Below are 23,845 nucleotides of genomic sequence, written 5' to 3' on the forward strand. Positions count from 1 at the left end.
TTGGGGGTTTGGGGGAGACATCGGGACCGTTTTGGGGGTCTGGGGGGGACATGGGGACCCCACCCCACAGTTTTGGGGGTTTGGCGTGGATTTAGGGACCCGCCCCCAGAGTTTTGGGGGTTTAGGGGGGATATAGGGACCCCTCCAATTCATTGAGGAGGTTTTGGGGGGCGGCGCCACCATCCTGGAGACCCCAGGGATGGAGATTTGGCGTTTTTTGGGGTTTTTTTGGGGGTTATTTGGGATTTTGGGGGGGTCGGGGGGGTGACAGAGCCATGGGGGGGGAAAGCGGGGGAGGAAAATGGGGGGGGTCCCCCCAATTCTGCACACACGGAGGGGGCACTCAAGGGGGTCCCCGAGTTTAGAGAGAGTGGGGGACCCCAATCCTGGGGGGTGACACGGGGGGGACCCCGATCGTGACAAAATGGGGGGGATCCCCAATTCTGCACACACGAGGGGACCCCAATCCTTGTGTGTGACATGGGGGGACCCCGATCCCGGTGTGTGACACACGGGGGGACCCCGATCTCGGGAGGGGACACAGGGGGACCCCGAAGTCATAGAGAGACCCCGATCCCGGTGCGTGACACGGGGGGGGACCCCGATCTCGGGAGGGGACACAGGGGGACCCCGATTGCACAGAGAGACCCCGATCCCGGTGGGTGACACGAGGGGACCCCGATCTTTCCTGCCCCGGCCGTTTCCGTGCCCCCGGGGCTCTCCCGGTGCGTGTGGCCGCTCGTGCGTGTGCGGCGAGCCCCGTGACCCCCGTGTGTCCCCCGTGACCCCCGTGCGCCCCCCCGGGCCGCTCCCCGTGACCCCCGTGTGTCCCCCGTGACCCCCCCGTGTGTCCGGTTGCGGTCCCGGTGTCCGCTCCCGGCACTGCCCGAGCATCCCGGGTGAAGCCGGCGGTGTCCCGGCACCGACCCCGAACCCGTCCCGGTCATTGGTCCCGATCTCAATCCCGATCCTGATTCCGGTCCCGATCCCAATCTCAGTCCCCGGTCCCGGTCCCGATCTCAATTCCAATCCCCGGTCCCGGTCCCGATCTCAGTCCCCGGTCCCGGTCATTGGTCCCGATCCTGATCCCAAACCCGCTCCTGATTCCAGTCCCGATCCCAATCTCAGTCCCCGGTCCCGGTCCCTGTCTCCAATTCCAATCCCTGGTCCCGGATCCAAATCCCAGTTCCGATCCCGGTCCCGGTCCCAATCCCCGATCCCGGTCCCCAAAGTCCCGATCCCACTCCCCGGTCCCGGTTCCGGTCCCTGTCCCGATTCCAATCCCGTGTCCCTGTCCCCATTGTCCCGATCCCAGTCTCTGTCCCGGTCCATGTCCACAATGTCCCAATCCCAATCCCCGGTTCCGGTGCCTGTCCCTATTCCAATTTTCGGTTCCCGGTCCCTGGTCTCTGTCCCCGGTGTCCCGATCCCAATCCCCGGTTCCGGTGTCTGTCCCTGTCCCCGGTGTCCCGATCCCAATCCCCGACCCCGGTCCCTGTCCCCAATGTCCCGATCCCAATCCCTGTCCCCTGTCCCTGTCCTTGTCTCCTGTCCCCGGTCCCCAATGTCCCGATCCCAATCCCCGACCCCGGTCCCTGTCCCGGACCCCGGTGTCCCAATTCCAATCCTCTGTCCCTGTCCCTGTCCTTATCCCCTGTCCCTGTCCCCAATGTCCCCATCCCAACCCCTGTCCCTGTCCCCTGTCCCTGTCCCCAATGTCCCGATCCCAATCCCTGTCCCTGTCCCTTGTCCCGGTCCCCAGTGTCCCGATCTCAATCCCTGTCCCCTGTCCCTGTCCTTGTCCCCTGTCCCCGGTGTCCCGATCCCACCCCCGCCGCCGCTCCCCGGTAGTGTCACTATCACTTTAAGGGATCTCCCGCGTCTCCGCTGACGTCACTCCCCGCTCAGCCAATGCGCGGCGGCGCGGGGGGCGTGGCCGGCGGCAAGGCGGGAAGCGGCGCGGGCGGGGCCGCCGCGGCTTTGGCGGGAGCGGGGGGGAGGCGGCGGCGCTCGGGACCCCCAGGGACCCCCCCAGGGACCCCCGGGGACACCCAGGGACCCCCCAGAACCCGCCCAGGGACCCCCCCGGGGCCCGGGACACCCCCGGAGCCCCTCCCCCATCCCGGATATCCCCACCGGGACCCCCAGAACCCCCCCGGGGACACCCCAAACCCCTCCCACCGGTGACACCCCCTTGTCACCCCCGTGCCACCACCGGGGACACCCCCGAAGCTCCTCCCCCCATCTTGAGACCACCCCCCCAATTCCAAGACCCCCAGACCCCCCCCTTATCCCCATTCCCGCTGTCCCCTCGGTGCCCCCCCCATTCCCGGTGTCCGCTCGGTGCCCCCCCATTCCCGGTGTCACCCGGGGGTTCCCCCCCCCCCAATCCCGGGGGTCTCCCCGGTGCCGCCCCCTCCCCAATGGAGAACTTCCAGAAGGTGGAGAAGATCGGCGAGGGCACCTACGGCGTGGTCTACAAGGCGCGCAACAAGGTGACAGGGGAGGTGGTGGCCCTCAAGAAGATCCGCCTGGACACGTGAGTGGGGGTCCCCGGGGGTCTCTGGGGGTCTCTGGGGGGTCCCGGGGGGGTCCCCGAGGCTCACGGGCCCCCCCCGTGCCGTTGTCACCGCAGGGAGACCGAGGGTGTCCCCAGCACGGCCATCAGGGAGATCTCGCTGCTCAAGGAGCTCAACCACCCCAACATCGTCAAGTGGGTCTGGGGGCTTCAGGGGGGGGTCCTGAGGGGGTTTGGGGGGAGATGTCACTGAGGAGGGGTCTCCAGGAATGTCCTGAGGGTGTTTTGGGGGGTCCTGGGGGGGCTTTGGGGGGAGATGTCACCAAGGAGGGGTCCCCAGGAGTGTCCTGAGAGTGTTTTGGGGGGTCCTGGGGGGCTTTGGGGGGGAGATGTCACTGAGGAGGGGTCCCCAGGGGTGTCCTGGGGGTGTTTGGGGTGTCCTGGGGGGCTTTGGATGGGTTTGGGGGGCTTTGGGGGGTCCCAAGAGTGTCCTGGGGGTCTTTGGGGGGGTCCTGGGGGAGATGTCACCAAGGAGGGGTCCCCAGGAGGGTTTTGGGGGGTCCTGGGGGGTCCTGGAGGTGACCTCAATGACCAGGGGTGTCCCCAGGATGTGCTGTGGCCGTGCCAGGCCCTGTGGTGTCCCCGTGTCCCAGAGCTGTCCCTATGTCCCTGTCCCCATGGGTGTCCCCATGTCCCTGTCCGTGTGTCCCGTGGCTGTCCCCAGGTGCTGTCCCCGTGTCCCCAAGCTGTCCCCATGTCCCCCCAGGCTCCTGGATGTCATCCACACGGAGAACAAGCTGTACCTGGTGTTTGAGTCCCTGTCCCCATAGGTGTCCCCATGTCCCTGTCCCTCTGTCCCATGGTTGTCTGTGTGTCCCAGGCTGTGTCCCAGGGCTATCCCCAGGTGCTGTCCCCGTGTCCCCAAGCTGTCCCCATGTCCCCCCAGGCTCCTGGATGTCATCCACACGGAGAACAAGCTGTACCTGGTGTTGGAGTTCCTGTCCCCATGGGTGTCCCCATGTCCCTGTCCATGTGTCCCAGGGCTGTCCGTGTGTCCCGTGGCTGTCCCCAGGTGCTGTCCCCATGTCCCCAAGCTGTCCCCATGTCCCCCCAGGCTGCTGGATGTCATCCACACGGAGAACAAGCTGTACCTGGTGTTTGAGTTCCTGTCCCCATGTCCCCATGGGTGTCCCCATGTCCCTGTCCATGTGTCCCTGTCCCTGTGTCCCAGGGCTGTCCCCGTGTCCCAGGGCTGTCCGTGTGTCCCAGGGCTGTCCCCAAGCTGTCCCCATGTCCCCCCAGGCTCCTGGATGTCATCCACACGGAGAACAAGCTGTACCTGGTGTTTGAGTCCCTGTCCCCATGGGTGTCCCCGTGTCCCTGTCCCTCTGTCCCATGGCTGTCCGTGTGTCCCAGGGCTGTCCCCAAGCTGTCCCCATGTCCCCACAGGCTGCTGGATGTCATCCACACGGAGAACAAGCTGTACCTGGTGTTCGAGTTCCTGCACCAGGACCTGAAGAAGTTCATGGACTCCTCGTCCCTCAGCGGGATCGCGCTGCCGCTCATCAAGGTGGGGACCCCAAACCCGGGGGGGACCCCAAAACCTGGGAGAGGGACCCTAAAACACATGGGGGACATTTGGGGGGACCCTAAAACCCAGGGGGGATCCTGAAACCTGGGGAGGAACATTGACTGGGGACCCTAAAACACCTGGGGGGACCCTAAAACACCTGGGGGGGATATTGGGGGACCCCAAAACCCCAAACCCATCCTGGGGGTCCCCTGGGTCACTCAGTGCTCTGACCCTGATGTCCCCAATGTCCCCAACGCTGTCCCCAGAGTTTCCTGTCCCATATTCTACAGGGCCCGGCCTTCTGCCACGTGACCCCAAAACCCCAAATCGATTTTGGGGGTCCCCAAAGCCACTCAGGGCTCGCTCAGGGGTCTGACCTCGGTGTCTCTCATGTCCCCAGTGATGTCCCCAATGTCCCCAACGCTGTCCCCAGAGTTACCTGCTCCAGCTGCTGCAGGGCCCGGCCTTCTGCCACACGACCCCAAAACTCCAAATCGATTTTGGGGGTCCCCAAAGCCACTCAGAGCTCACTCAGGGGTCTGACCCTGATGTCCCCAATGTCCCCAACAATGTCCCCAACGCTGTCCCTGCTGTCCCCAGAGTTACCTGTCCCATCTGCAGAAGGGCCCGGCCTTCTGCCACGTGACCCCAAAACCCCAAATCGATTTTTGGGGTCCCCAAAGCCACTCAGGGCTCACTCAGGGGACTGATCTCAGTGTCCCCAGTGTCCCCAATGATGTCCCCAATGTCCCCAATGCTGTCCCCAGAGTTTCCTGTCCCAGCTGCTGCAGGGCCTGGTGTTCTGCCATTTAACCCCAAAACCCCAAATCGATTTTGGGGGTCCCCAAAGCCACTCAGGGCTCACTCAGAGCTGTCCCCAACAATGTCCCCAATGTCCCCAACGCTGTCCCCAGAGTTACCTGTTCCAGCTGCTGCAGGGCCTGGCTTTCTGCCACGCCCACCGTGTTCTGCACCGGGACCTGAAGCCGCAGAACCTGCTCATCAACGCCGAGGGCTCCATCAAGCTGGCTGACTTCGGGCTGGCCCGCGCTTTTGGGGTGCCTGTCAGGACCTACACACACGAGGTGAGGGGATTTGGGGTTCCCTTGTGGGGTTTTGGGGGGATTTGGGGTCCCTATGTGGGGTTTCAGGGGGATTTCAGGGGTTTGGGAGGGATTTGGGGGCGTTTCAGGGGTTTGGGGGCTCCATCAAACTGGCTGACTTTGGGCTGGCCCGTGCTTTTGGGGTGCCTGTAGGACCTACACACATGAGGTGAGGGGATTTGGGGTTCCCTTGTAGGGTTTGGGGTCCCTGTGTGGGATTTGGGGGGGATTTCAGGGGGTTTGGGAGGGATTTGGGGGCGTTTCAGGGGTTTGGGGGCTCCATCAAGCTGGCTGACTTCGCTTTTGGGGTGTCTGTCAGGACCTATACACATGAGGTGAGGGGATTTGGGGTTCCCTTGTGCAGTTTTGGGGTGTTTTGGGAGGGATTTGGGGGTGTTTCAGGGGGTTTGGGGGGCTTCAGGGGTTTGGGGGCTCCATCAAGCTGGCTGACTTCGGGCTGGTCTGCGCTTTTGGGGTGCCTGTCAGGACCTACACACACGAGGTGAGGGGATTTGGGGTTCCCTCGTAGGGTTTGGAGTCCCTGTGTGGGATTTGGGGGGGATTTCAGGGGGTTTGGGAGGGATTTGGGGGGGATTTCAGGGGGTTTGGGGGCTCCATCAAGCTGGCTGACTTTGGGCTGGCCCGTGCTTTTGGGGTGCCTGTCAGGACCTACACACATGAGGTGAGGGAATTTGGGGGTCCCTGTGTGGGATCTGGGGGGATTTCAGGGGTTTGGGGGGGATTTGGGGGTCCCTGTGTGGGATTTGGGGGGGATTTCAGGGGGTTTGGGGGCTCCATCAAGCTGGCTGCCTTCACTTTTGGGGTGCCTGTCAGGACCTGCACACACAAGGTGGGGATTTGGGGGAATTTATGGGGAATTTGGGGTCCCTGTGTGGGATCTGGGGGGATTTCAGGGGGTTTGGGGGCTCCATCAAGCTGGCTGACTTTGGGCTGGCCCGCGCTTTTGGGGTGCCTGTCAGGACCTACACACACGAGGTGAGGGGATTTGGGGTTCCCTTGTGGGGTTTGGGGGGGATTTGGGGTCCCCAGGTGGGATTTCAGGGGGTTTGGGGTTCCCTTGTGCAGTTTTGGGGTGGTTTGGGGGGGATTTGGGGTCCCTGTGTGGGATTTGGGGGGGATTTCAGGGGTTTGGGGGGGATTTGGGGTCCCTGTGTGGGATTTGGGGGGATTTCAGGGGTTTGGGGGTCCCCAGGTGGAGGATTTGGGGGCTCAGAACCCCTCTAGGGTTGTCCTGTCCCTGATGTCCCCAGTGTCCCCTCTCTGGTGACCCTGTGGTACCTTAGGGATGCTGCTGATGATGTTGGTGATGTCCCCATTGTCCCCAATCATGTCCCCATTGTCCCCAGGTGGTGACACTGGTACCTTAGGGATGTTGGTGATGATGTTGATGGTGTCCCTGATGTCCCCATTGATGTCCTCATTGTCCCCATTGTTCCCAGTGTCCCCAGGTGGTGACACTCTGGTACCTTAGGGATGTTGCTGATGATGTCAGTGATGTCCCCAGTGTCCCCCATTGATGTCCCCATTGTCCCCAGGTGGTGACGCTTTGGTACCTTAGGGATGTTGCTGATGATATCAGTGATGTCCCCAATGTCCCCATTGATGTCCCCATTGTCCCCAGGTGGTGACGCTCTGGTACCGCGCCCCCGAGATCCTGCTGGGCTGCAAATATTACAGCACAGCCGTGGACATCTGGAGCCTGGGCTGCATCTTCGCCGAGATGGTGGGTGGCACTTGGGGACATTGGGGACACTTGGGGACATTGGGGACACTGAGGGGACATTGCACAGGGTGTGACAGCCTGGGCTGCATCTTTGCTGAGATGGTGGGTGGCACTTGGGGACATTGGGGACACTGAGGGGACATTGGGGGACACTGAGGGGACATCTGGAGCCTAGGCTAAGATGGTGAGGGACATTTGGGGACACTGAGGGGACATTGGGGACACTGAGGGGACATCTGGAGCCTAGGCTGAGATGGTGAGGGACACCTGGGGACACTGAGGGGACATTTGGGGGACATGGGGGACATTTGGGGCCACTGAAGAGGTGTCCTGAATGTCCCCAAACCCCCCTCAAGTCACACCAGGGGTGACAAAATTGTCCCCAAACCCCTCCTAAGGTGACACTGGGGACCCCCAGAATGTCCCCAGACCCCCCTCAGGTGACACTGGGGGTGCCATTGATGTCCCCAAACCCCCCCTCAGGTCACACCAGGGTCCCTTGGGGGTGACACTGATGTCCCCAGACCCCCCAAAGGTGACACTGGCGACCCCCAGAATGTCCCCAGACCCCCCCAAAGGTGACACTGGGGACCCCCAGGATGCCCTGACCCCCCTCAGGTGACACTGGGGGTGACACTGATGTCCCCAGACCCCCAAAGGTGACACTGGCGACCCCCAGAATGTCCCCAGACCCCCCCCAAAGGTGACACTGGGGACCCCCAGGATGCCCTGACCCCCCAAAGGTGACACTGGGGATGCCCAGAATGTCCCCAGACCCCCCTCAGGTGACACTGGGGACCCCCAGAATGTCCCCAAACCCCCCAAAGGTGACACTGGGGACCCCCAGGATGCCCTGACCCCCCTCAGGTGACACTGGGGGTGACACTGATGTCCCCAGACCCCCCAAAGGTGACACTGGGGAACCCCAGGATGTCCCCAGACCCCTCTGAGGTGACACTGGGGACCCCCAGAATGTCCCCAGACCCCCCAAAGGTGACACTGGGGACCCCTAGAATGTCCCCAGACCCCTCCAAAGGTGACACTGGGGACCCCCAGAATGTCCCCAGACCCCCCTCAGGTGACACTGGGGGTGACACTGATGTCCCCAGACCCCCCAAAGGTGACACTGGGGGTGACACTGATGTCCCCAGACCCCCCAAGGTGACACTGGGGACCCCCAGAATGTCCCCAGACCCCCCCCAAAGGTGACCCCGGGGGTGTCCAGGCTGTCCCCACCCCCCCCGCGGTGACGTCACCGTGGGAACAAAGGGACATTGTGGGGTCTGGGGGGGGGGAGGGGACATCATGTGACCCCCCCACGTCACCCGGGGTGGCCACAACGCCCGGGGGGGGTCACGAGGGGCTCACGGGGTGGGGGAGGGGACAGAGCCGGGGGGGGAGGGGGAGGGGACAGGACGGGACTGGGGACACCGGGATGTCCCCAAACCTTTGGGGGGGGCTCAGGTGTCCTTTGGGGTGTCCCCTCCTCAGCAGTGTCCCCAAACCTCCCTGGGAGTGTCCCAAATGTCCCCAAACCCCCTGGGGTGTCCCAAATGTCCCCGAACCCCCCTGGGGGTGTCCCAAATGTCCCCAAACCCCCCTGGGAGTGTCCCAAATGTCCCCAAACCCCCCTGGGGTGTCCCCTGTGACCCCTGAACCCCCTGGGAACGTGTCCCCAGTGTCCCCAAAGCCCTCTGGGAGTGTCCCAAATGTCCCCAAACCCCCCTGGGGGTGTCCCAAATGTCCCCAAAGCCCCTGGGAATGTCCCCAGTGTCCCCAAAGCCCTCTGGGAATGTCCCCAGTGTCCCCAAAGCCCTCTGGGAGTGTCCCCAGTGATGTCCCCAGTGTCCCCAAACCCCCGTGTGCCCCCCAGGTCACTCCCAGGGCTCTGAGATCAAACCCGGTGTCCCCTGTGGGTGTCCCCTGGGAATGTCCCCTGTGTCCCCAATATCCCAATGTCCCAATGATGTCCCCAATGTCCCTGTATCCCCAATGACCCTGGGATGTCCCCAATGTCCCTGTATCCCCAATGTCCCTGTGTCCCCATTGTCCCCAATGTCCCTGTCACCCCTCAGATCACCCGCCGGGCGCTGTTCCCTGGTGACTCCGAGATCGACCAGCTGTTCCCATTGTCCCCAATGTCCCTGTGTCCCAGCAGTGTCCCCAATGTCCCTGTATCCCCATTGTCCCCAATGTCCCCAATGTCCCTGTATCCCCAATAACCCTGGGATGTCCCCAATGTCCCCAATGTCCCTGTATCTCCTGTGTCCCAATGATGTCCCCAATGTCCCTGTCACCCCGCAGATCACCCGCCGTGCGCTGTTCCCCGGTGACTCTGAGATCGACCAGCTGTCCCCATTGTCCCCAATGTCCCTGTGTCCCAGCAGTGTCCCCAATGTCCCTGTGATGTCCCCATTGTCCCCAATGTCCCCAATGTCCCCAATGTCCCTGTATCTCCTGTGTCCCAATGATGTCCCCAATGTCCCCAATGTCCCTGTATCCCCATTGTCCCCAATGTCCCTGTGTCCCAGCAGTGTCCCCAATGTCCCTGTGTCCCAATGATGCCCCCATTGTCCCCAATGTCCCGTAGATCACCCGCCGGGCGCTGTTCCCCGGTGACTCCGAGATCGACCAGCTGTTCCCATTGTCCCCAATGTCCCTGTGATGTCCCCATTGTCCCCAATGTCCCCATTGTCCCCAATGTCCCCAATGTCCCTGTGTCCCCATTGTCCCCATTGTCCCCAATGTCCCTGTATCCCCAATGTTCCCAATGTCCCCAATGTCCCTGTATCCCCGATAACCCTGGGATGTCCCTAATGTCTCTGTGTTCCAGCAGTGTCCCCAATGTCCCTGTATCTCCTGTGTCCCAATGATGTCCCCAATGTCCCTGTGTCCCCAATGTCCCCATTGTCCCCAATGTCCCTGTGTCCCAGCAGTGTCCCCAATGTCCCTGTGATGTCCCCATTGTCCCCAATGTCCCCAATGTCCCTGTATCTCCTGTGTCCCAATGATGTCCCCAATGTCCCCAATGTCCCTGTATCCCCATTGTCCCCAATGTCCCCAATGTCCCTGTGTCCCAGCAGTGTCCCCAATGTCCCCAATGTCCCTGTGTCCCAATGATGCCCCCATTGTCCCCAATGTCCCGTAGATCACCCGCTGGGCGCTGTTCCCCGGTGACTCCGAGATCGACCAGCTGTCCCCATTGTCCCCAATGTCCCTGTATCCCCAATAACCTTGGGATGTCCCCAATGTCCCCAATGACCCTGGGATGTCCCCAATGTCCCTGTGTCCCAGCAGTGTCCCCAATGTCCCTGTATCCCCAATGTCCCAATGATGTCCCCATTGTCCCCAATGCCCCTGTATCCCCAATGTCCCAATGATGTCCCCAATGTCCCGTAGATCACCCGCCGTGCCCTGTTCCCCGGTGACTCCGAGATCGACCAGCTGTTCCGCATTTTCCGCACCCTGGGCACCCCGGACGAGGCCGCCTGGCCGGGGGTGTCGGCGCTGCCCGATTACAAGGCCACCTTCCCCCGCTGGGCGCGCCAGGACCTGGCCAAGGTGCTGCCGCCGCTGGACGACGAGGGACGCAAGCTGCTGGCGGTGAGGGGACACAGGGGACACTTCTCCTGAATTTTCCCCAATTTTCCCCAATTTTTCCCTGATTTTTCCCAATTTTTCCTTGATTTTTTCCCAATTTTTTTCCTGATTTTCCCCCAATTTTTTCCTGATTTTTCCCAATTTTTCCTTGATTTTCCCCACTTTTTCCCTGATTTTTCCCACTTTTCCCCTGATCTTTCCCCAATTTTCCCTGATTTTTCCCTGATTTTTCCCACTTTTTCCCTGATTTTTCCCACTTTTTCCTTGATTTTTTCCCACCTTTTCACCCCATATTTCTCATTTTTCCCACTTTTTCCCATTTTGCCCTTTTTCCTTGATTTTCCCCAATTTTCCCTGATTTTTCCCCAATTTTCCCCGATTTTTCCCTGATTTTTCCCACTTTTTCCTTGATTTTTCCCACTTTTTTCTTGATTTTTCCCACTTTCTCCTTGATTTTCCCCACCTTTTCACCCCATATTTCTCATTTTTCCCACTTTTTCCCTGATTTTTCCTTGATTTGCCCCAATTTTTCCCGATTTTTTTCCACTTTTCCCTGATTTTTCCCCAATTTTTCTCTAATTTCCCCCCAATTTCCCCTGGTTTTTCTAATTTTTCCCATTTTTTCCCCAATTTTTCCTGATTTTTTTCCCTATTTTCCCTTTATTTTCACCAATTTTCCCTGATTTTTTCCCTGATTTTCCCCCAATTTTTCCTTGATTTTTTTCCCAATTTTTTTCCTGATTTTTCCCAATTTTTTCCCTTTTTCCCCCTGCCTTTTTCCCCTATTTTCCCCCCTTTTCCCCCGATTTTTCTTCCAATTTTTCCCCCCATTTTCTCCTTATTTTTCTCTCATTTTTGCCCCATTTTTTCCCTCATTTTCTCCCCCATTTCCCTCATTCCCCCCATTCTTTCCCAATTTTTCCCCATTTTTCCCAATTTCCTCGTTTTTCTCCCCAGCAAATGCTGCACTACGACCCCAACAAGCGAATCTCGGCCAAGGCCGCCCTGGGCCACCCCTTCTTCAGGGACGTCACCAGAGCCGTGCCCCACCTGCGCCTCTGACCCCAAAACCGCCCCAAATCCCCCAAAACGGCCCCAAATCCCCCAAATTATCACAAATCCCCAAAAACGGCCCCAAAATGTCCTCGAAAATGGCCCCAAATCCCCAAAAATGACCCTAAAACTCCTCAAAACACTCCCAAATCCCCAAAATTATCCCAAAACCCCTCAAATCCTCAAAAAGACCCCAAATCCCCCCAAAATGACCCCAAATCCCCCAAAATAGCCCCAAATCCCCCAAATTATCACAAATCCCCAAAATGTCCTCAAAAATGGCCCCAAATCCCCAAAAACTGCCCCAAAATGTCCTTGAAAATGGCCCCAAATTCCCAAAAACGACCCTAAAACTCCTCAAAACACTCCTAAATCCCCAAAATTATCCCAAACCCCCTCAAATCTTCAAAAACGACCCCAAATCCCCCAAAATAGCCCCAAATCCCCCAAATTATCACAAATCCCAAAAACTGCCCCAAAATGTCCTCGAAAATGGCCCCAAATCCCCGAAAACGACCCTAAAACTCCTCAAAACAGTCCCAAATCCCCAAAATGATCCCCAAATCTTCAAAAATTACCCCAAATTCCCCCAAAAACGACCCCAAATCCGCCAAAATAGCCCCAAATTATCACAAATCCCCAAAAATGGCCCCAAATTGTCCTCAAAAATGGCCCCAAAATCCTCCAAAATGACCCCAAATCCCCAAAACTGGTCCCCAAAACAGCCCAAAACCCTAAAATTTACCCCAATCCCCCAAAACGGGCCCGAAACCACCAGAAATGGCTCAAAAATGGCCCCAAATCCCCCCAAAAACGGCCCCAAATTCCCCCTAAATGACCCCAAACCCAGCCCCAAATCCCCTCAAAAACCACCCCAAAAACCACCCTAAAACCCCCCCAAAATGTACCCAAATCCCCCAAAATATCCCCTAAACCCTCCGAAACAGCCCCAAAACAACCCCCAAAATCCCAAAATGGCCCCAAATCCCCCCAAAATGTCCCTATAATTCTTCCAAATGTCCCCAAAAATCCCTCAAATGCCCCAAAAATAACCCAAAATGGCCCCAAAATGACCCTAAAAGCCCCCAAAAATTCCCTCTAAAACTTTTCCGAATGTCCCCAGGACCCCCAAAATGTCCCCAAAACACCCCCAAATTGTCCCCAAATGTCCCAAATTTTCCCGAAAATTTTTTTTGGTAATTTTTAGGCGAACAATTTGTAATAAAATTTCTTTTGGTTGTTGCGGTTTTTTTTGATTGGGGGGAGGGGGGGGGGTCAGGGTGGCGTTGTCACCTCTCCCCCCTCAAAATGTCCCCAAAAACCCCAAAAAATGTCCCCAAACCCCCTAAAATCCCTGCAAATGTCCCCAGATCCACCCAAAATGTCCAAAATTCCCACCCAAAAGCCAAAAAACGTCCCCAAATCCCCCAAATTGTCCCCAAGCCCCCTGAGGGGCATCTCAGGCCACGCCCCCTGGCACTAAGCCACGCCCCATTTGTGGCAACGCCCATCGCACCATCGGAGCGTTCTGATTGGTCCGTACAAGCCACGCCCCCAGCGTGAGCGCTCCCGGCTTTCCCCGCTGTCAATCAAAGCCCCCACTTTCTGTGATTGGGTGAGGCTTCATCTCCGCCCGCCTTCTCATTGGATGATGCAGCAGAGGGGCTCCGCCCCCTTCGGTCACCTTATTTGTTGTTCGTCCCGCCCACCCGCGCGTTTCCACTTGTCATTGGTTGTCTGCTGTGTCACTCACTACAAACCCCGCCTCCTCACTGCCTTCCCTCCTCCCTATTGGCCACGCTCTCTCTTCCCTTTATTGGCTGCCCTGTTGTCCATCAGCATTTCTCATCTACCTATTGCTGGAGCTCTGCGGGGCGGTGCCTTACTCTCTTCCCATTGGCGGAGCGCAAAGGCGGGCTCTTCGCTGATTGGTCCACGCCCTTCTTAGTCCCGCCCCCCTCCGTGAGGGCTTGGCGGAGCCGCTGTTTGTGCGCTCGGGGCCGCGCCGGGAGGGCCCGGAGGTACCGGAGGGGCGGGCGGGGGGTCCCGGTGGCACCGGGGGCGCTCCGGGGGCAGCACCGGGCACCGACAGCGCCCGAGCATCGAGGGGAACCGGGAGGAGCCGCGCTGGGCCGGGCCCGGCCCGCTGAGGGCGCTGAGGGGAGGGCGGGACCCCCCCGGTGCGGATTTGGGGAGGGGGCTCCGGTCCTGAGGGGGCCGCGGCCGCCTCGAACCGGGGGGTTCCGGGCTGAGAATCCCTGGAGGGGTCGGGGTTTGACCGGGTTGGGGGTGAGGGGAGCGGCGCTGCCTCGTTGTGAGGGGGAGCCCCCATTTTTGGGGGGGTTTTTGGCCCCCTCCCCATTATTGGGGTTTTTCTCCTCTCTTGGGGTTGTTATTTTCTGTCCACTCCCCATTAGTGGGATTTTTGTCCTGTTTTGGGTAATTTTTTTCTGTTTCCTCCCAATTATTGGGGTTTCCCCCCTGTTTTGAGGGTGGTTTTCTGCCCCTTCCCATCTTTGGGTTTTTTCCCGTGTTTTGGGGAAGTTTTTCCCCACCCCTTCCCAATTATTGGCATTTTCCCCCTGTTTTGGGGGTGGTTTTCCCATCCTCTCCCCATTATTGGGGTTTTTCTCCTGTTTTGGGCTCTTTTTCTCATTATTGGGGTTTCTCCCCTATTTTGGGGTTGATTGCCTGCCTTACTCTCCATTATTGGGGTTTTTCCCCTGTTTTGTGGGGTTTTTTTCCTGCCTCACTCTCCATTACTGGGGTTTTTCCCTATTTGGGAACATTTTCCTCACAGTTTTGGGGTTTTTTTCTCCTCCCTTTCCCATTCTGGGCACATTTCTCTCTCTCATTATGGAGGGTTCTGATCCCTGCCCGGAGCTGGGGATCCCTCAGGGTTTTTTTGGGATCCCCCAGAACTGAGGCTCCTCCAGAGTTTGGCATTCCCTGGGATTTGGGATTCCCTGGGATTTTGGATCACCCAGACTTTGGGATTGCTCAGAATTTGGGATTCCCTGGAATTTGGAATTCCTGGGATTTTTGGGATCCCCCAGAACTGAGGTTTGCCCCAGAATTTGGGATCCCCTGGGTGACCAGCCTGTCCCATCTCAGGGGCTGATCCCAGTGGGTTGGTCCCAGTGTGCTGACCCCATCCCAGTTGGGTTATCCCATCCCAGTGACCCCATCCCAGTTGGGTTATCCCGTGTTCAGATCCCATCCCAGCTGGGTTATCCCAGTTGGGTTGATCCCATCCCAGTTGGGTTATCCCATCCCAGTGACCCCATTCCAGTTGAGTTGTCCCATGTTCTGACCCCATCCCAGTTGAGTTGATCCCATCCCAGTTGGGTTATCCCAGTTGAGTTGATCCCATCCCAGTTGGGTTATCCCAGTTGGGTTGATCCCATCCCAGTAGTGTGACCCCATCCCAGTTGGGTTATCCCATGTTTGGATCTCATCCCAGTTGAGTTGATCCCATCCCAGAAGGTCAATCCCAGTTGGGTTGGTCCCATCCCAGTTGGGTTGATCCCATCCCAGTTGGGTTATCCCAGTTGGGTTGATCCCATCCCAGAAGGTCAATCCCAGTTGGGTTATCCCATCCCAGTTGGGTTGTTCTCCATTCTGACCCCATCCCAGTTGGGTTGATCCCATCTCAGTAGAGTGACCCCATCCCAGTTGGGTTATCCCACATGCTGACCCCATCCCAGTTGGGTTGTCCCCCATTCTGACCCCATCCCAGTTGGGTTGTCCCCCGTTCTGACCCCATCCCAGTTGGGTTGTTCTCCATTCTGACCCCATCCCAGTTGGGTTGTTCTCCATTCTGACCCCATCCCAGTTGGGTGATCCCATCCCAGTAGTGTGACCCCATCCCAGTTGGGTTATCCCACATGCTGACCCCGTCCCATCCCCCATTCTGACCCCATCCCAGTTGGGTTGACTCCATCCCAGTTGGGTTGTCCCACGTTCTGACCCCATCCCATCCCATCCTGGTGTTCTGATCCCATCCCAGTGGTCCCATCCCAGTAGTGTGACCCCATCCCAGTTGGGTTGTCCTCCATTCTGACCCCATCCCAGTTGGGTTGATCCCATCCCAGTAGAGTGACCCCATCCCAGTTGGATTGATCCCCCATTCTGACCCCATCCCAGTTTGGCTACCCCATGTTCTGACCCCATCCCATCCTGGTGTTCTGGTCCCATCCCAGTAGGATGATCCCATCCCAGTAGTGTGACCCCATCCCAGTTGGGTTGTCCCCCGTTCTGACCCCATCCCAGTTGGGTTGTTCTCCATTCTGACCCCATCCCAGTTGGGTTGACCCAATCCCAGTTGGGTTGTCCCCCATTCTGACCCCATCCCAGTTGGGCTGTTCCCCATTCTGACCCCATCCCAGTTGGGTTGTCCCCCGTTCTGACCCCATCCCAGCTGGGTTGTCCCCCGTTCTGACCCCATCCCAGCTGGGTTGATCCCATCCCAGTAGAGTGACCCCATCCCAGCTGGGTTGTTCTCCATTCTGACCCCATCCCAGTTGGGTTGATCCCATCCCAGTAGAGTGACCCCATCCCAGTTGAGTTGTCCCCCATTCTGACCCCATCCCAGCTGGGTTGTCCCCCATTCTGACCCCATCCCAGTTGGGCTGTTCCCCATTCTGACCCCATCCCAGTTGGGTTGACCCCATCCCAGTTGGGTTGTCCCCCATTCTGACCCCATCCCAGTTGGGTTGTCCCCCGTTCTGACCCCATCCCAGTTGGGTTGTTCTCCATTCTGACCCCATCCCAGTTGGGTTGATCCCATCCCAGTAGAGTGACCCCATCCCAGTTGGGTTGTCCCCGTTCTGACCCCGTGCCCCCCTGTCCGTCTGTCCCCAGGACCGCGGTGCCAGCGCCCAGCCCGGCCATGGCCGCGCGCGGGGCCCAGCGGCCCAACGGGCACTCGCAGCCCAGTAAGATCTGCCAGTTCAAACTGGTGCTACTGGGAGAGTCGGCCGTGGGCAAATCCAGCCTGGTGCTGCGCTTCGTCAAGGGCCAGTTCCACGAGTACCAGGAGAGCACCATCGGCGGTGAGCCGCGATCCCATGGGGGTCTGGGGATCCCAAAAGGGTCTGGGGTGGGATTTGGGGGGATCCCACAGGGATTTGGGGTGATCCCGGGGTGGGATTTGGGTGCAGGATGGGCTTTGTTGAGCATCAGTTCCACGAGTACCACGAGAGAACCATCGGTGGTGAGCCGGGACTGGGGATTTGGGGGATCCCACAGGGGTCTCGGGCTGTCCAGGGTGGGATTTGGGGTGATCCCAGAATGGGATTTGGGGTGCAGGATGAGCTTTGTCAAGGGCCAGTTCCACGAGTACCAGGAGAGCACCATTGGCAGTGAGCTGCAATCCCATGGGGGTCTGGGGATCCCAAAGGGGTCTGGGGGATCCCACAGGGATTTGGAGATCCCACAGGGATTTGGGGTGATGCCAGGTGGGATTTGGGGTGCAGGAAGGGCTTTGTCAAGGGACAGTTCCACGAGTACCAGGAGAGCACCATCGGCGGTGAGCCGCGATCCCATGGGGGTCTGGGGGATCCCAGAAGGGTCTGGGGGATCCCAAAAGGGTCTGGGGGATCCCAAAAGGGATTTGGGGGATCCCACAGGGATTTGGGGTGATGCCAGGTGGGATTTGGGGTGCAGGAAGGGCTTTGTCAAGGGCCAGTTCCATGAGAGCCAGGAGAGCACCATCAGCAGTGAGCCGCGATCCCATGGGGGTCTGGGGGATCCCAAAAGGGTCTGGGGGATCCCAAAAGGGTCTGGGGGATCCCAAAAGGGATTTGGAGGATCCCAAAGGAACCTGGGGTTGTGTTGGGTGGGATTTGGGGGATCCCAGAGTGGGATTTGGGGTACAGGGAGAGCTTTTCAGGAGGGTTTGTGGCACCCTGAAGTGGTGACACTCTGAGGTGTCCCTGGCTGGGTTGGTGACACTCTGGTGACCCTGTGGTGTCCCTGTCCCCAGCAGCGTTCCTGACGCTGTCCGTCTGTCTGACCGGGTTTGGGGTGCAGTGGTGGCTCTGTGGGTGGGATGGTGACACTCTGAGGTGTCCCTGGCTGGGTTGGTGACCCTGTGGTGGCTCTCTAGCTGGGTTGGTGGCACTCTGGTGACACTCTGGTGGCCCTGTCCCCGTCCCCAGTGGCATTCCTGATGCTGTCCGTCTGTTTGGCCGGGTTTGGGGTGCAGTGATGGCTCTGTGGGTGGGTTGGTGACACTCTGAGGTGTCCCTGGCTGGGTTGGTGACACTCTGGTGACACTGTCCCCGTCCCCAGTGGTGTTCCTGATGCTGTCCGTCTGTCTGGCTGGGTTTGGGGTGCAGTGAGGGGTCCCTGGCTGGGTTGCTGACACAGTGATGGCTCTGTGGATGGGTTGGTGATCCTGTGGTGGCTCTCTAGCTGGGTTGGTGGCACTCTGGTGGCACTGTGGTGACCCTGTGGTGACCCTGTGGTGACCCTGTCCCTGTCCCCAGCGGCGTTCCTGACGCAGTCCGTCTGTCTGGCCGGGTTTGGGGTGCAGTGAGGTGTCCCTGGCTGGGTTGGTGACCCTGTGGTGGCTCTGTGGGTGGGATGGTGACATTCTGAGGTGTCCCTGGCTGGGTTGGTGACCCTGTGGTGACCCTGTCCCCTGTCCCCAGCAGCGTTCCTGATGCTGTCCGTGTGTCTGGCTGGGTTTGGGGTGCAGTGAGGGGTCCCTGGCTGGGTTGGTGACACAGTGGTGACCCTGTGGTGGCTCTGTCCCCTGTCCCCAGCGGCGTTCCTGACACAGTCCGTCTGTCTGGCTGGGTTTGGGGTGCAGTGATGGCTCTGTGGGTGGGATGGTGACACAGTGATGGCTTTGTGGGTGGGATGGTGACACTCTGAGGTGTCCCTGGCTGGGTTGGTGACCCTGTGGTGACCCTGTGGTGACCCTGTCCCCGTCCCCAGCGGCGTTCCTGACGCAGTCCGTCTGTCTGGACGACACCACGGTCAAGTTTGAGATCTGGGACACGGCGGGGCAGGAGCGCTACCACAGCCTGGCCCCCATGTACTACCGGGGAGCCCAGGCTGCCATCGTGGTCTACGACATCACCAACCAGGTCTGGGGGAAATTTGGGGGTCTCAGGGGGGTCCTGGGGGGTTCTGGGGGGGTCCTGATGGGATTTGGGGGGATTTGAGGGGGTCCTGGGGGGATTTGAGGGGGTTCTGAAGGGTGGGCTCAGGGGGCATTACAGGGAGGCCCAGGCTGCCATTGTGGTCTACAACATCACCAACCAGGTCTGGGGGGGATTTTGGGGTCTCAGGGGGGTCCTGGGTGGATTTCAGGGGGTCCTGATGGGGTTTGGGGGGATTTGAAGGGGTCCTGGATGGATTTCAGGGGGTCCTGATGGGATTTGGGGGCATTTTGGAGGGGATTTGAGGAGGTTTTGGGGGGTCTCAGGAGGTACTACCAGGGGGCCCAGGCTGCCATTGTCATTTATGACATCACCAACCAGGTCTTAGGGGATTTGGGGGTCTCAGGGGGGTCCTGGGGGGTTCTGGGGGGATTTGAGGGGGTCCTGATGGGATTTGGGGGGATTTGAGGGGGATCTGGGGGGATTTTGGGGGGTGGTCTCAGGGGTACTATTGGGGACCCCAGGCTGCCATTGTGGTCTATGGCATCAGTAACCAGGTCTGGGGGGAATCTGGGGGTCTCAGGGGGTCCTGAGGAGATCTGGGGGGGTCCTGAGGGGATCTGGGGGGATTTGAGGGGGTCCTGAAGGGTTTTGGGGGGTATTTGAGGAGGTTTTGGGGGGTCTCAGGGGGTCCAGGCTGCCATCGTGGTCTATGACATCACCAACCAGGTCTGGGGGGATTTGGGGGGGATTTGGGGCAGATCTGGAGGTTTCAGGGTTCTGAGGGAGCTCAGGGAATTTGAGGAGGGGTCTCAGAGGATATTTGAGGAGGGGTCTCAGGAGTTTCAGATTATTTGAGGAGGGGTTCCAGGGTATTTGGGGAGGGGTCTCAGCCCCAATCCCCCTTTCAGGAGACGTTTGCCTGGGGCTGGGTGAAGGAGCTGCAGGGGGGTCTGGAATTCTCAGGTTTTTTGAGGAGGGGTCCCAGGAGTTTGAGGATATTTGAGGAGGGGTCTCAGGGGATATTTGGGGAGGGGTCTCAAGGATCTCAGGGTATTTGAGGAGGGGTTCCAGGGTATTTGGGGAGGGGTCTCAGGAGTTTCAGGTTATTTGGGGAGGGGTCTCAGCCCCAATTTCCCCCCTCAGGAGACGTTTGCCCGTGCCCGGGGCTGGGTGAAGGAGCTGCAGCGCCAGGCCAGCCCCAGCATCGTCATCGCCCTGGCTGGAAACAAAGCTGACCTGGCCAGCAAGAGGATGGTGGAGTATGAGGTAGGGGAGGGTTGGGAAATTTTGGGAATTTTTGGGGGAATTTTTTGAGATTTTTTTGGGTGGATTTTTGAGGGATTTGGGGATTTTTTGGGGATTTTTTTTGAATTTTGGGGATTTTTTGGGGGATTTTTTTGAATTTTTTGGGGATTTTTTTTTAATTTTTGGGGATTTTTTGGGGGGATTTTTTTTGAATTTTTGGGGATTTTTTTGGGATTTTTTTGAAATTTTTTGGGATTTTTTTGGATTTTTTTTAAATTTTTGGGGATTTTTGGGGATTTTTTTTTAATTTTGGGGGATTTTTTTGGGATTTTTTTTTAATTTTTGGGAATTTTTTTGAGGATTTTTTTTTTAATTTTTGGGGAATTTAATGGGATTTTTTTTTAATTTTTGGGGATTTTTTTGGATTTTTTTAATTTTTTGGGGATTTTTTGAGGATTTTTTTTTAAATTTTTGGGGAATTTTATGGGATTTTTTTTTAATTTTGGGGGATTTTTTTGGGATTTTTTTTGAATTTTTGGGGATTTTTTTGGATTTTTTTTTAATTTTTGGGTTGGTTTTTTTTTTTTTAAATTTTTTGGGGAATTTTTGGAGTTTTTTGGGGGAATTTTTTGAGGTTATTTTTTGGGATTTTCTGTGACTGTTTTGAGCAATTCTTGGTGATTTTTTGGGGGGAATTTGGGGGTTTTTAATCCGTTTTTCCCTGCAGGAAGCCCAGGCCTACGCTGATGACAACAGCCTGCTCTTCATGGAGACCTCGGCCAAGACAGCCATGAATGTCAACGACCTCTTCCTGGCCATCGGTGGGTCTGGGGGCTTGGGGGGTTTGGGGGGTCCTGAGGGGGTTTTGGGGGGTCCTGAGGGATTTTGGGGGGTCCTGAGGGGTTTTGGGGCTATTTCAGTGGAGTTTTGGGGGGGTTTTGAGGGGTTTCTGAGGGGTTTGGGGGGGATCTTAGAAGGGTTTGGGGGGGCTCAGAGGGGTCTCTGAGGGGCTTGGGGGGTCCTGAGGGGGGTTTTGGGGGGGTCCCAGGGGGTCCTGAGGGGTTTGGGGGGGTCCTGAGGGGGTTTTGGGGGGGTTCCTGAGGGGTTTTGGGGCTGTTTCAATGAAATTTTGTGGGGGTTTTGGGGAGTTCTGAGGGGTTGGGGCGTCCTGAGGAGTTTTGGGGGTTCTGAGGGGTTTTGGGGGGATTTGAGGAGGGGTTCCAGCAGGGTTTTGAGGGTCCTGAGGGGTTTTGGGGTTCTGAGGGTGCCCCCATTTCCAAACCAAATCATTCAGAATCATCTCAGACCATCCAGAATAACCCCAAATGATCCCAAACCATCCCAAATGATCCCAAACCATTGCAAACCATCCCAAATCTCACCAAACTATCCCAAATAATCCCAAATCATTCCAAATCACCTTGAATAACCCCAAATTATCCCAAACCATCCCGAATCTCACCAAACCACCCCAAATCATCCCGGACCGTTTCAAATCACCTGAAATAACCCCAAACCATCCTGAACCATCCCAAATAGCCCCAAATGGCCCCAAACCATCCCGACTGACCGTGGGTTTCCCGTTGCAGCCAAGAAGCTGCCAAAGACGGAGCCGCAGAGCACGAGCGGGGCCGGGGGCCGGGGCCGGGGCGTGGACCTGAGCGAGCAGAGCCCGCAGGGCCGCGGGCAGTGCTGCAGCAACTGAGGGATCCCATGGGATCCGATGGGATCCAGGTCAAATCCAGCTGGGATCCACCAGGATTGAACCCAGAGCCCGCAGGGCCGCGGGCAGTGCTGCAGCAACTGAGGGATCCCACGGGATCCGATGGGATCCATGAGCTGGGATTGAACCCTGATCCAGCCCAAATCCAGCCAGGATTGAACCCAGAGCCCGCAGGGCCGCGGGCAGTGCTGCAGCAACTGAGGGGTCCATGGGATCTGATGGGATCCAGCCCAAATCCAGGTCAAACCCAGCCAGGATCACAGCTGGGATCCACCAGGACTGAACCCAGATCCAGCAGGGCCACGGGCAGTGCTGCAGCAACTGAGGGATCCAATGGGATCTACTGGGATCAGAGCTGGGATCCAGCTGGGATTGAACCCTGATCCACCAGGATTGAACCCAGACCCAGCTCACAGGGCCGCGGGCAGTGCTGCAGCAACTGAGGGATCCACGGGATCTACTGGGATCCATGAGCTGGGATTGAACCCTGATCCAGCCCAAATCCAGCCAGGATTGAACCCAGAGCCCGCAGGGCCGCGGGCAGTGCTGCAGCAACTGAGGGATCCACGGGATCCGATGGGATCCATGAGCTGGGATTGAACCCAGATCCACCAGGACTGAACCCAGATCCAGCCCAAATCCAGCTGGGATCCACCAGGATTGAACCCAGAGCCCGCAGGGCCGCGGGCAGTGCTGCAGCAACTGAGGGATCCCATGGGATCTACTGGATCCACTGGGATCAGAGCTGGGATCCAGCCCAAATCCAGCTCAAATCCAGCCAGGATCACAGCTGGGATCCACCAGGACTGAACCCAGACCCAGCAGGGCTGCAGGCAGTGCTGCAGCAACTGAGGGATCCAATGGGATCTACTGGGATCAGAGCTGGGATCCAGCTGGGATTGAACCCTGATCCACCAGGACTGAACCCAGATCCAGCTCACAGGGCCGTGGGCAGTGCTGCAGCAACTGAGGGATCCACTGGGATCTACTGGGATCCAGGTGAAATCCAGCCAGGATCACAGCTGGGATCCACCAGGATTGAACCCAGAGCCCGCAGGGCCACGGGCAGTGCTGCAGCAACTGAGGGATCCACGGGATCCAATGGGATCCAGGTCAAATCCAGCCAGGATCACAGCCAGGATCCACCAGGACTGAACCCAGAGCCCGCAGGGCCGCGGGCAGTGCTGCAGCAACTGAGGGATCCATGGGATCAGAGCTGGGATCCAGCCCAAATCCAGCTCAAATCCAGCTCAAATCCAGCCAGGATCCACTGGGATTGTCCCAGGATCACAACCAGGATCCACCAGGACTGAACCCAGACCCAGCTCACAGGGCCGCGGGCAGTGCTGCAGCAACTGAGGGATCCACAGGATCTGATGGGATCCATGAGCTGGGATTGAACCCTGATCCAGCTGGGATTGAACCCAGAGCCCGCAGGGCCGCGGGCAGTGCTGCAGCAACTGAGGGATCTGATGGGATCCAATGGGATCCATGAGCTGGGATCCAGCTGGGATTGAACCCTGATCCACCAGGACTGAGTCCAGATCCAGCTCACAGGGCCGCGGGCAGTGCTGCAGCAACTGAGGGATCCACGGGATCCAATGGGATCCAGCCCAAACCCAGCCAGGATCCACCAGGACTGAGTCCAGATCCAACCCGCAGGGCCGCGGGCAGTGCTGCAGCAACTGAGGGATCCACGGGATCTGATGGGATCTACTGGGATCAGAGCTGGGATTGAACCCAGATCCACCAGGATTGAACCCAGACCCAGCCCAAACCCAGCCAGGATCCACCAGGATTGAACCCAGAGCCTGCAGGGCCGCGGGCAGTGCTGCAGCAACTGAGGGATCCACGGGATCCAATGGGATCTGATGGGATCCATGAGCTGGGATTGAACCCTGATCCAGCCCAAATCCAGCTGGGATCCACCAGGATTGAACCCAGAGCCCGCAGGGCCGCGGGCAGTGCTGCAGCAACTGAGGGATCCACGGGATCCATGAGCTGGGATCCAGCCCAAATCCAGCTCAAATCCAGCCAGGATTGAACCCAGAGCCCGCAGGGCCGCGGGCAGTGCTGCAACAACTGAGGGATCCATGGGATCCATGAGCTGGGATCAGAGCTGGGATCCAGCTGGGATTGAACCCTGATCCAGCCCAAATCCAGCTGGGATC

General features: G+C 58.4%; 2 protein-coding genes across 4 annotated transcripts; both read left to right on the top strand.

Moving 5' to 3' along the window:
* Positions 1-2,327: 2,327 nt before the first annotated feature.
* On the top strand, positions 2,328-12,040 carry CDK2 (cyclin dependent kinase 2). 3 transcript variants are annotated; one of them, XM_074530816.1, is made up of 7 exons: positions 2,328-2,539; positions 2,636-2,713; positions 3,968-4,088; positions 5,030-5,176; positions 6,837-6,938; positions 10,338-10,541; positions 11,496-12,040. In XM_074530816.1, exons 1-7 carry the CDS (start codon positions 2,424-2,426, stop codon positions 11,598-11,600), a joined length of 873 nt encoding a protein of 290 aa, XP_074386917.1. In that variant the 5' UTR covers positions 2,328-2,423; the 3' UTR covers positions 11,601-12,040. The 3 variants fall into 3 exon arrangements, with proteins under 3 accessions (XP_074386917.1, XP_074386916.1, XP_074386918.1); XM_074530815.1 differs by having other exon boundaries at positions 2,329-2,539; positions 5,006-5,176; positions 11,496-12,038; XM_074530817.1 differs by lacking the exon at positions 6,837-6,938 and having other exon boundaries at positions 2,329-2,539; positions 5,006-5,176; positions 11,496-12,039.
* Positions 12,041-13,468: 1,428 nt separating this feature from the next.
* RAB5B (RAB5B, member RAS oncogene family) lies at positions 13,469-23,398 on the top strand. Its single transcript, XM_074530970.1, has 6 exons — positions 13,469-13,612; positions 16,455-16,645; positions 18,537-18,688; positions 19,850-19,972; positions 20,679-20,772; positions 21,541-23,398. Exons 2-6 carry the CDS (start codon positions 16,483-16,485, stop codon positions 21,654-21,656), a joined length of 648 nt encoding a protein of 215 aa, XP_074387071.1. The 5' UTR covers positions 13,469-13,612; positions 16,455-16,482; the 3' UTR covers positions 21,657-23,398.
* The last annotated feature ends 447 nt before the right edge of the window (positions 23,399-23,845 follow it).

Source organism: Zonotrichia albicollis, chromosome 33, assembly GCF_047830755.1.
Source record: "Zonotrichia albicollis isolate bZonAlb1 chromosome 33, bZonAlb1.hap1, whole genome shotgun sequence".
Taxonomy (NCBI): domain Eukaryota; kingdom Metazoa; phylum Chordata; class Aves; order Passeriformes; family Passerellidae; genus Zonotrichia; species Zonotrichia albicollis.

Bases quoted from the DNA above. Each gene is read 5' to 3' on its own strand.
- CDK2 (XM_074530815.1), top strand. From the start codon at position 2,424: ATGGAGAACTTCCAGAAGGTGGAGAAGATCGGCGAGGGCACCTACGGC. The intron at 2,540-2,635 runs GTGAGTGGGGGT...TTGTCACCGCAG, and splicing joins AAGAAGATCCGCCTGGACAC to GGAGACCGAGGGTGTCCCCA. The intron at 6,939-10,337 runs GTGGGTGGCACT...AATGTCCCGTAG, and splicing joins GCTGCATCTTCGCCGAGATG to ATCACCCGCCGTGCCCTGTT.
- RAB5B (XM_074530970.1), top strand. From the start codon at position 16,483: ATGGCCGCGCGCGGGGCCCAGCGGCCCAACGGGCACTCGCAGCCCAGT. The intron at 18,689-19,849 runs GTCTGGGGGAAA...TTCCCCCCTCAG, and splicing joins TCTACGACATCACCAACCAG to GAGACGTTTGCCCGTGCCCG. The intron at 19,973-20,678 runs GTAGGGGAGGGT...TTTTCCCTGCAG, and splicing joins AGAGGATGGTGGAGTATGAG to GAAGCCCAGGCCTACGCTGA.